The 12,434-nt window shown below is 38.3% G+C and overlaps 1 protein-coding gene across 2 annotated transcripts in view; it reads left to right on the plus strand.

Moving 5' to 3' along the window:
• Positions 1-12,434, plus strand: part of CHD1 (chromodomain helicase DNA binding protein 1) — an 82,699-nt gene that overhangs the window by 35,049 nt on the left and 35,216 nt on the right. For both annotated transcript variants that reach the window (XM_063295394.1, XM_063295393.1), the window contains exons 10-12: positions 2,188-2,366; positions 6,670-6,797; positions 8,372-8,588. In XM_063295394.1, the coding sequence (XP_063151464.1) occupies positions 2,188-2,366; positions 6,670-6,797; positions 8,372-8,588 (524 nt within the window). The remainder of the gene's footprint in view (positions 1-2,187; positions 2,367-6,669; positions 6,798-8,371; positions 8,589-12,434) is intronic.

Below are 12,434 nucleotides of genomic sequence, written 5' to 3' on the forward strand. Positions count from 1 at the left end.
CAGCAATCCTGTCAATTGCCACTATCAACCCCTTATTCTAGAGGCAGACCAGGTATTCTGCAGAACTGCTCACCAGGGCTTTGGGGAAATCCTCAAGAAGCGCCCTATGAAACTAGGTGTTTAGGACAGTGGTTGTAGTGGTTCCTCTCTGTGGAAGACCATAGTGCTGATTAATTTCATGGAAGCTAGAGAGTGATCTGACTATGACAAGGGATGGAGGAGTCCCCTACTCCTAGATCACATCTCAGTTGCTCCTCTTCTTCCAAAACAAAAGAACAGCCCAGCAAATCATGTGTGGGTTACATGTTAAAATACAAAAGATAATTTAAAAAAAATAGCAGAGATAACTAGTAAAAAAATGAAATAATAAATCAACCCTCCCTTAAGGACGATGGCAGTAAGTCAAGCTCCTTTATACTTTGAAATTATAAACCATTTTTAGTATCTTGTCAAAAGGATGATATATAAATGTGTTAGATAATATTTCATATTTTCCTAAATTTTTGTCTAAACATTTAAGAAAGAGTTTTTGGGGTTGTACAGGGATAAAAATGGAAAGTCAAGAAACCATAGTGTCCATATTACCCTTTGGGAACATATTACCCTTTGGGACTCTTAATGAGTTGGACACATGATCTCCTGGGTCAAGCCCATGGTTTTTATGATGACCATGAACCACTTCTCACTCCTCTTTTTTGAGAAGGCAGATTGAAATCTCCCAAAAACATGTCTGGGAGAGGCCAATACCAACCTTGTGATAGTGAAGAAATTGTGCAGCAGGGAAGCTGGTACAATAGCAACACACCAATTTTTCCCTTGAACCCTGTCTCACAAATAAGTTATCTGTGGAGAGCTATCTCTGATCATCTGTACAGTCTCCCAGATAATAATAACTTTTCCTCCTCCTCTCCCTGCTCCCGCAACCATGGAGTTATGCCTGATGCACAGTTGATTCCCAGATGGGCATATGTCCAAGAGGAGCTCACTCCCTTTCTCTTGTATGTTTGTCTCAGTGATACTTGCCAGATTTGCCTGCTCATCCAAGATTAAAATTTGGATGAGAAAGGGTATATTACATGAAAATTTGGCATTCAGTAGGACCAGTGGTACCAAGATGAAGTGGGGGGAGATTGAAGTAAAGATTCCCCTTCCTTGAGGGCAGCTTACCCCCTATTTCTTGTCATATACGCCCATCACCATATTGATGCTATCCCCTCCTCACTACCCCCTTCCACTCTCCATTCTGATAATTCATGGGGTTGACCAATTTACTTACTTCCTTATAACCTTCCATCTTCAGTCAACTGTGGCCTCTCCCTTTGTTCTCTGAATGGAGTTCCCCCTCCCCCTTGTGGAAGAGCATTCCACCATCCTTGTCACCCTCCACTTCTCTTAGAGGGTGATTTGCTCTGTCTACCCTCTACAACTGACATAAGTCTGGTTCACCCAATTTCTTCCTACTTCCCAGTCAGTTCAACCTATCCAGTTCTCCACCCTTCACTTTGGAGCCTACAAACACTTCACTTTCAATGCTGGTTTGGGGGAGGAGAGGACATTTTTTATACCCCTCCTCTGTGAGGTACTGTAGGTTTCAACTCTCTCTCCCCACCTATTCAACATCTACATGAGACCACTGGGTGAGGTCATCTGTCAGTTTGGGGTTCAGTATCATCAGTACACGGTTGATACTCAATTGAATCTTTCAATCCCAGGCCAGCCAAGTGAGGCTGTAAAGGTCCTGTCCCAGTGCAATTACAGCCACCTGTAGGTTTCCAGTTCACTGCCAACCAGTGTCCTCTCCCATATACCAACTGCTAAGGTTGTCCCTGGCTTTCCCAACCTTTATCCTCTGGCTCTTTCCTCAGTCTGCATCCTTGCTTTGTCCATTCAGTCCAATTCCTCCTCTCATGCTATTTCAATTTTTTAACTCCCATCCCAGATCTCCAACTGATTAACCATTCTCTCTCCGACATTTTCTTTGTCACTTTTTCCATCTTCTTTTTTTAATCACTTTTTGCAAATCATTCCCTGTTACCCAGTTATATCCCTTTCAAACCCAGTACCATCTCAGGGCAATATAAATGTATATTGTATTCTATTCAGGTTTTGTGTGCAGCCTCTTGTTTATGCTTAATTATTTAGGTGAACAATGGTAATGTTTTTCATTTTTATACTTGTTTTCTGTAGCCCATTCTAATCAGAAGTCAGCAGCAGGTTATCCGGATTATTATTGTAAATGGCAAGGTCTCCCTTACTCAGAGTGCAGCTGGGAAGATGGAGCTCTCATTGCAAAAAAGTTCCAGTCATGCATTGATGAGTATTTTAGCAGAAATCAGTCTAAGACGACTCCATTTAAGGACTGTAAGGTAGGTGAAATTTAAATTCTTTTAGTGCATGTATCATATTCAACATTTAAAATAATATTCTTGTCTGGTGTTTTCATAGTGCAGATGGGAGTCCTAGTGCAGAGTGCAGATGGGAGTAAATCTAATAAATAAATCAACTAAATATGAGTTGAGTGGTCCTCAAGATAAATAAACATATCACACATAAGTGATGATTCAGTCAATGAATAAAGCTCAAGGTTTCCTTTCTCTGTTAGATCTAGGAATATGCCAATACAGGAACTGTATTTTGTTTCAGGTATGAAACAGAATGTTCCTTCTCAGAGTTGGCAGAGTTCCATTCAGACAGGTATTCAAGCCTTAGTAAACAGTGGAAACTCAGAACAAGCCCCCCGGTCCCTTGTTTTGAACCACAGGTCGCAAGATTGGCATTCTATGATGACTGTTTCTGGTTAACCAACTTGTGGAAAAACTGGCAAGAGGGAGGCTGTTTAATTTTTTTTTGAAAATACTAAAAAATTCCCATAGGTAACAATGGAATAATTTAAATTCTGTAAGGAAACCTTGAGAAATATCACAAGTGTCTCATCAAAGTTATCTCAGTCAGTACCTTTGGGGCCTAGGTCTAACAGTCAATAGGCAAACTAATTTATTTATTTATTTAACAAGCAATCAATTAAATAGGAAATATTTAAATTTAAATAGGGGAAAATAGGCAAGAGTATTAGGTATGTTTGCCACCTTGAGTTATATATAAAAAGGTGGGATAAAAATATAATAATAATTAAAGCTGCCCTCTCACCAAAAACTCTGAAGTAATACCTGCATTTTTAATTGTTTTGCAATAATATCTTCATTATCCAGTGTTTTTGGTGCTGGCATGCAGATCATGACAACAAAATAATCATACATACTGCTTCTAGGTTCTACTATCAAATAAAACATTAGCGAGGCATAGGAGTAAGTACAGAGCACAAAACACTAAAGAAGTTGGTCATAGCAACATAGTTCTTACAGTGTTTAAATGTATAACTTCACTAAATTACCAACACCTGTATATAAAGCACACACTATTTTGTTTACCTGTATTCATCCTACATTTACCTGCTTTCTTTCAGGTTACATACATGCAAACCTACCCAAATGAAGCCCAATTTCCCTGTAGCAAAGAGTACTTTAAAAGGCAGCAGTACCTTGCCAGGCAATGGCATGAAATTGCAAGTGGAGCTGTCATCCTAGTATGACTTACTCTATGTGATCAGGTGAGCTGGTGTCTTAGGGACAGCAGTCAAACCTCACCTTTGATATCTGGGTGGTGGGTAGGCGGCTGTCAACAGTCTCAAAAGTAAAGTAAGGGACTAGCTGTAAGACCCTTCCAATAGCAGTTTGGGAAATATGCCTGCCTGAACGACATTACTTAGGATGCTGGAAGAGACTGTGTGCATGACAATTGTTGCCAGATTGTCATTAGTTGCCCCAGACTTGTCGGTCATCTCAGACTCTTTTGGTTCACTCGTAGTGTAGCAAAGAGCATTCTGTGCTACAGGAGGGCCACCGAACTATGCCATTTCTCTTTGACTATACATCAAGAATGCTACCCCAAGATGAAGCTGGCATGTTCGGGCTAAGGAGAATCCCATACCAGAACTGTTGTCCTGGCTGCTGCTGAAGATAGAGTACTCACTGAACAGTCATCCTTTCTGCAATTTGATCTCCTTTCCTTGACCCTGGCCATTTCTGTAACCAGAGAATCTCCAGCAGGTGTTAGGCTTCACATCCAGGCTTGGCAGTAAATCATCTATCTACAGATGCCTGATGCTTAGTTCTTCCTCTCGCCCATCCACACTAATAGATTCTTGCATATTGTTTGGAGGCTTTGCATGGTTGTGATATGTTATGTAAATGTATCACAACTATCCCTAGCCTGAGAACTATTGGTTTCCAGCTTTCCAGCTTCAGCTATTACAGCAGAGATTATCAGTATGGATTATGCTTCCTTTTACCATTTGGTCATGCAAACTGGCAAGCACAAATTTTCATCTTTTAGCGTCTTCAGCAATTGCATGAGTCCTGTGTGAAGTTGCACTGCTGAGGCCGTGCAATTCTCCAAAGCCAGGTTCTCCTGAAATTTCTACAGTGAACCAAGGGCAGAACCTGGATTAGTGCATCTCTTTCTGCCTAAAAGCATGTTGCAAAGAACAAGCACAGAAATTGCTTCAGCCATTGAGTCTGCATTCTCAAAGGGTCTTAAGAAATAGTCACATGCCATGTTGTGTCATATGCAGTCAGCTGCTATTTATGCAGCCATTTGAAGAGCAGGTACTGTAAATGGCATTCCATTAGATCAGCCTTTCTCAACTTTTTGACTCTGGAAGAACCCTTGAAATATTTTTCAGACCTTGGGGAACCCCTGCACATTCAGGCTCAAATATAGGCCAGAAGTGACAAAATATTATATTCATTTCATTTGTAGGCCTGGATATATGCATTAACAGTGTTCTTAAACTAAAAGTAAAGAATGAAACTTATCTCTTTAATGTTAGGTTCCTTGAATTTGGAATAGTTTTTTAAATATAGCGTGATCTCCCAGGGAACCCCTAGTGACCTCTCGTTGAACCCTGGGGTTCTGTGGAACGCTGGCTGAGAAACTCTGCATTAGATGGATTATTTCTCAGGTATAAGCTGTAGCAATAGGTGAAAAGGTGAAAGGTCACCTGTGCAAGCACCGAGTCATGAGCAATAGGTAGAGGTTGATTTAACATTGACCTATGATCTGCCTCTCCTTCATACTTGTGGAAATGATTATAACAACTTTATGGTATCTGTAAAAGAATACTGAAGGCAATCTCAGTGCCTGGTGAAAAGATCTTGGCAGTTTTCAGACTAAGGCCATCCTGCACAATCAGGTGCAATTTGTGGACAATGATGACAAATTACTTGACAGGATGCCTTTTGGATTATGACCTGACTGTGATGGTCTCTGGTTCTGGTTTATCACCACTAGCTGTGCCCTAGGATTCAGGGATAGGCAGCTGCTCTTCCTGATGACCTTCCACCTCAGCCCATGGGTTTCTGACAGAGGGAAAAGGGCTTCACTGTGACAGGAGGAAGAACACTTTTGCTGGGGCCAGGGGTTCCCAACACTGTCATGTGTTTGCACCATTGCTGCCGCAGGATAAGAGGCACGTTTCTAAAATCAAGTTTCTTTACATTAGTCATTCTTCCTCTGCCATAGCCAGTAGAACTTGATTTAATTCATTGTCTCATTATCTTTCATCTTCTTACCTGCTCTATTATTTCTCCCACTCATGGCTGTTTTGGAATTGGGATTTATTGGGGGAAGTAAATTGACTATACTAGCTGTAAATTCAGGTGGGTGTGGGGAATTACCCTGCATTTAAAAGAAAAGAAGGCCTGAATTATGTGTGTGGTATCCAGCAGTAAACACAGCAGTCCTATCATTAGTAGTACATATGCAACATCTAATTTCCCCAAAACGGGAAGTAGGCCTTACTGAGATGGGGGCTTGAGTGGATATGTCCTAAAGAGGTTAAATTGAAAAGCAAAGTAGATAGGAGGATGTGATCTCTCTTCCTTTTAACTGGTGCCCATTGCATTGGCTTCAAAACTAAAAAGGAAAACTGAAGAATTGCATGCCTGAATTAAATTGGGTCTGTCGACTGCCTTAGGCCAGATTGTATTAAATGATCAGCAGCTTTGAATCATAATCTAGTTTCAGGTCCCTTTCAGCAGTCCTGGTCCCAGTTTCTCAGAAAACTGTAATCAGATCTAGAATGGTTTTTCATTGTACCATGTGTTTAAATGTCATTTTACTCCAGTACTCTGATCCCCAGATCACATCACTCACACACACACACACACACACACACACACGCACGCCAAAGGCAATAGAGATGAGTACAGGTACTTGCTGCTGTACTGTCCCTGGGCAGGGAAGAGGAGAAATTAAAGCAGAAACTGCCAACCCTATAGCAAGGTACAGGTACAAGATAAAACTTTGATTAACTGCCTGGAACAACTGAGAACATTTGAAACACTAGCGTTCAAAACAGTGTGGTGCTCTGAGTTTGGAATAGTGGAAATGGCTGTTTCAAGCTCAGAATGATTCATATTTGGGTGGTTTTCTACATTAATTATGCTTTTTTCTGCCCAAGGATTTTTAATAATATGATTTAATATGAATTCAGAAACATTTTTAAATTACCTCTGTTGTCTTTGAATGTTAGACTAGTACTGTAAAACTCAAGTTTTCAGCTGAAAGCGAAGTAAGCAATAAAAGTAATACTTCTTTTTGCTTTGGAAGGTTTTGAAGCAAAGACCAAGATTTGTGGCTTTAAAGAAACAACCTAATTACATTGGAGGTCATGAAAACCTAGAGTTAAGAGATTATCAATTAAATGGACTAAATTGGTTGGCCCATTCATGGTGCAAGTAAGTAAATATTTAAAATGTTACAATTGTACATTAAAATGCATACTTATTTGCTCTATTGTTCAATTTTACTAACAGAGAAAATAGTCATACATATTGTCATTTAGCTGATGAACAATTTATTTGTGCTTTTTTTTTGCCTTCAAGTTAGTGTTGCTTCCTGGTGACTGGCTGAACTAGTTGCTGCAGTTTTCTTTGGATGTGGTTTGCCATTGCCTTCTTCCTAGAGCTGAGAGAGATTGACTTTCCCAAGGTCACCCAGTTGGTTCTGCGCCTAAGGCAGGACTAGAACTCATGGTCTCCTGGTTTATAGCCTGGTGCATTAACCACTACACCAAACTGGCTTTCTTAGCTGCATAGATGTGTTACATTCATACTTGGGGGTGCAAAAATAATGATTATATTCTACGGATATTTCAGACTTGATGTAGGCACTTGCAAAATTGAGGCATGTTGGGGCCTTGGTACATTTAGAAATAAGGATCTTGTTTTCTATACGTATTTAACCCAAATATACAGGTTTTAGTATCAGATGAAATCTGTTCCTTCCCTGCTCCCTGGGATTTTTAAATTTAATGATCTATTTTAGGGAAGGGTGGGGAATGTACTGTTGTTCATATTAAATCATGGAGATCAAAATCTTGCCAGCCAGATCATATAGAAAATTTTTTTGAAAATACTACAACAAAAAAGGGACCTTTTACCACATGTGGTAGTCATGCAGAAAATCTCAAAAGTGTTAGAAGGAAATATACCAATCATTCAGAAAATGTGAAACATAACATTTGAATAAAACCATAACTATTTTTATTAGGAGTAATTCCAGAAACATAAAAGTATCACAATTTACTAAGTATGTGTGTATGTATAATGTATGTTGACAGCTGTAGGAAAAAAAAATTGGCACAACATTGGAAAAGTGAAACATTGCTAATAATACAAGATTTAGAAAACAAATAGAGAACTGACAATATATATTCATAATAGAAGCCTAATTAAATTCAAACAGGAATAGTTCACTTATAAATGACATATTGTATAGCAAAGGCAAATTCAGACACTTGGAAAAACAGTTTTTAGGAAACGAGTTAAGAGATAAATCAAAAACAATAACAATATTGTTATAGCAATATAGCAATAACCTTCAGTGTTTAATATTCAAAGTATACTATAAATATTTAGGTAGTGGTTACCAATTGGGGAAATAAATGGGAGAATGTGTTACCAAAAGGTTTTTTGGGGGGTGGGGGGGTAAAGTTTTTGCTTATGTTTTATTAGTAGTTGTTTATCTTCTACTTCATTTTTTTGGTATCTTTTTGTATGTTCACTGTTTAATAATCTGTCAAAGCTTATGCAATTCAATAATAACAATGTAAAAAAATCTTGCCAGACCGTTATCCTATTCTTGATTCCATGTGGACTACAATATGAATAAATATATTCAACTGAATATTAAAAAGTCAAATGACTGTATTAGTCAAAGTTAGAAGATAGGGATATCATAATTTAATTTCTGATATCTAATATGATTGTGTATGTGATGTTTAACATATTTTGTTCATACCACTTTACAGGGGAAATAGCTGTATTCTTGCTGATGAAATGGGTTTGGGCAAAACAATACAAACAATCTCCTTTTTGAATTACTTGTTTCATGAGCATCAGTTGTATGGGCCATTCTTGTTGGTAGTACCACTTTCCACTCTGACATCTTGGCAAAGAGAAATCCAGACATGGGCTCCCCAGATGAATGCTGTAGTTTACTTGGGAGATATTACCAGTAGAAATGTGGTAAGTACAACTGTAGGTTAATGTGAAACACAGAGCTAGAAGTATTATTTGTATAGTAATGTAATCTTACTCCACATTTATGCTAAAGAGTTTTTATATTAATTTCTATTATTTGTAATTTGTTTTTAGATAGAAATTAATTAAAATATGGTGACATTATCTAATATTTTGATATTTGGTTCAATAAGAGAAAATGGGCTGTAAAAGATGAAACAGCAGATCTTATATGTGGAATTTGTATTTATCACATCTCTTGAATCTGCTGCAAGTAGAATTCAAAACTGATACTGTGGTTGAGTAGTTTGGATTTTGTTTTCTCATCTGATATTTAATGACATGTTTTATCATAAACCTTTACAATGAAAACTAACAGAATTGTTTAGATGTTACCTGCTATCATTTGTTCAGCTATTTTTTTTTAATGATTATGAACATAGTATTAAATGTTATGCTGGTAAAATGTACATTTTTCTCTGGTATTATTTAAGGAGCTATCTGTCCTAGGAGTGGTATTTTTTCAGCTTAGCTTTTTTCCTCTAAGCTAAGTGAAAAAACCTACCATCGTGGCTGCCTTGTTGGATTCAGAAGCTAAGCAGTTAGTTGTTAGTATTTGGGAGGGAAACATACAGAAAGTAGAAGTGTTACAGGCTAGACTGGAAGTTGAAAAAAACATCCCAGAAGGAAGCAATGGCAACACACTTCCATATCAGTGCCTAGAAAATTTCACAGGCATATCCATTAGGAGCTGAGCTCAACTTGAAGAGACTTTACTTTAATTTCTATTGTGAATAAGCCTTAGCTGGTATCCAAATAGACCTGTAGGACCTCACCTATAGGATCTCAGATGCATTATATGCCATATTGGATCCAATTTATTATTTTGTATAAATGTAGTATTAAATATAACAGCCTCATGTGGTGCAGAGTGGTAGGTGGCAGTACTGCAGCTGAAACTCTCCCCACAACCCAAGTTCAATCCCAGCGGAAGCTGGATTCTCTCTTGGGTAGCTGGCTCAGGTCAACTCAGCCTTCCACCCTTCCAAGGTTGGTAAAATGAGTACCCAGCTTGCTGGGGAAGGTGACGACTGGGGAAGGCAATGGCAAACCACCCCACTATAGTCTGCCAAGAGAACTTTGTGAAAGCGGCGTCCCCCCAAAGGGTCAGACATGACTCGGTGCTTGCACAGGGGATCTTTCACCTTTCAAGTATTAAATATAATTTAAAAAATGGCAACAGCAATGATTGCCACAGGATGAGCAATTCCAGCCACTCATTTCCAAGATCCTATCAAACTTCCAAAGCTCTATCCCATTGGTCCACAACTTTTTTGGCAAGTAGGAACGTTTGGAAATCTGAGAAAAAATTATGGGCTGTGTGGCTTTCAAGGGAGGTGCGGGGTGACTGTTTACAAAATAATTGCCATGCGTATGGCACAGCCAGACCCAAAAAAGAAAGAGGGAGGAGAATATAAAGATGAAGGATATCAAGAGACATGTCTCTGGGCACATTGTTTCTTGCTACATATCTGTGTTGGAAACCTGGCTGGAACCATTGTCATAATCATTTGATAAAGTCATTGAACAGCTTTGTATTCTAAAAGGGTGTAATGACTGTATTACTCAATCTGCCATCACATTCGATTCATACATAATTATAGTAGAAATCTCTTTAATGGAGTGTGGCATACAGAACAGTGAAAAAGTTGTGAATGAAAGTTCCCATGTTTTCCCCAAGTTAAACAGCCCATTGAATTCAAATCCCCTCCCCTTCTCAGTCACGCAGCCCCACTCTTCGTGCCAGTCAGTTCAGCTTTGTGCAGATGTCTCCAACGGCTTGGCAGCCTGACCTTGGATACCAGTGATAGTCCAAACAAGATGTTTTCACACTCCTGATATGTTCCCCCTCCCAATTCTGCTGACTCACAAGTCCCAACACATGTTAACTCCATTCATGCATGCGAGTCCAATCAGATGTTCTGAGAACATTTGATCGGGGAGCATGACAGAGGGTCAGCATTGGGTCACTGAATGCTGGGAAAACGATACCTAGAAAAAGTGTGGTAGTAGTCTATGATAGAAAGTTGGCTCTATCCAGACATTGTTCTTACCTATACCAAACACATTTACTTCAGATCTGAGTTTTAACTCAAGAACTACTCTGCAGTGTGTTCTACATATACTTACCCATGCCAAAAGGCATGGCAGGAATCAAACTATTATGGATTATAAATATCTGCTTCAAGGTGGAGAATATGAAGTACCTGATAGCAGAATGTAAGAGACTTACTGCCATTAGATTTAATATGTCTATTCATATACACAGATGAACTCTCTCTTTCTCAACAGTAAGAGTTAACAATACATGGTGCTTTTTTTCAAACCTGAGATTAAATCATTTTTCATTTAAAATGTGATGAACTTGTATGAGAACACAGAAAAGGGCAGATATTCATCTGCTTGCTTTATTGAGATTTCAAGTTAATTTCAAGACTAAAGATATCCAGAGGACAGCTGCTTACTTATAATGACAAACAAAGGTTTGTAGCCAAGAATAGTTTCTGTTCGCAAAGAAAAGCTCTTTCCACCCAATTAAGAATGAACTTCAGAGCATACTTAATGTACAAGTAACAAGATGAGCATTATTGACTACATTAAAATAATGACTACATTAATTCTGTAGAGATAATCCAGAAACAGCTCTGTAATTTACAGATTAGATTCTTAAGGGAATAGTTCTTCACGTTCCTCAAAGAAAATCCTTTCTTTGGAACGGCTTTTATAATTCCTAATAGTTTAGGTTATCATCCTGTTTTTCAGGGTGTCGTATGTCTTCTTGGGAAGCAGGATGATACTTTGCTTGATGCTGTGTTAATCTGAAGAGTCTTATTCTAGCAGAGACCATCTCAAGAGGAGTTCTGCCCTAAAACATTTAAAAAAAAATAACTGCAGCCTTGTTAAATTATTAGCAGATGCTTTTACAGAGAATATTATGAGGTCATCTAGGCAAAGTATTTTTTTCTAAAATAACATTGATATTGACCTGATTCCCCTTCCCAATCTAACTGCAATAGACCAAAATTACAAGAATTAGATTTAAAAGGTCTAGGTTTCTCCAGGAATGCAGGTTTATGAGAATTAACAGGCCCCTATCAGGAAGGAAAGAGGCTTCAGTTTGTTTATTAATAAGTTTTGATCCTAATATAAGCAGCCCCTGAAAAGAAAGTAAATTTCTTACAATGCTAAATGGCTTAATCTTTGCATAAAACCAAAAACATGGCAGAAAGTTTTGGGAATTGGTGGCATCTGGTTTACAGTGCAATAATGTCATCCCTGATGCCAATATTTTGGCAGAATCCTGGATTGGTACTTTTCAGCAATCTGTGATGATTTCCAGGGTGATTTAGGCAAGTATTACTCCCTTCCTGAAAAAACATCCTCAACTAATGTGGCCTATAATTTCAAAATCAGTAAGTAGTTAATTTTTACATTGTGAGAAAGCGCCTAGTGAGAAAGCCCTTAGAGAAGACATGATGCCTTCCAAAGTGTTCAAGCTCAACACCTATTAATAATTAATAGTCTTTTCTCTTAAATCAATAACTCCTCCAGTTGGAAACATGCTACATAAGAGAGGTAGGAACCCTCAAATTACCACCTGGTCAGCCTCTTGCTTTTTTTCCCCCCAAATATTATGTATGCCATCTCTTGAAGAAATTGGATGATTAGATAGAGAATGCAGAATTTTTAATCTAGAGCTGGCAGGTTTTCAGAAACAATTATAATACATTTGACCATTGTTTCATTGTAGTGGTGTTGATAGAGAAATACACTGGGTTTTTTTTTTCTACT

The sequence above is a fragment of the Candoia aspera genome, chromosome 2, assembly GCF_035149785.1.
Source record: "Candoia aspera isolate rCanAsp1 chromosome 2, rCanAsp1.hap2, whole genome shotgun sequence".
Lineage (NCBI taxonomy): Eukaryota > Metazoa > Chordata > Lepidosauria > Squamata > Boidae > Candoia > Candoia aspera.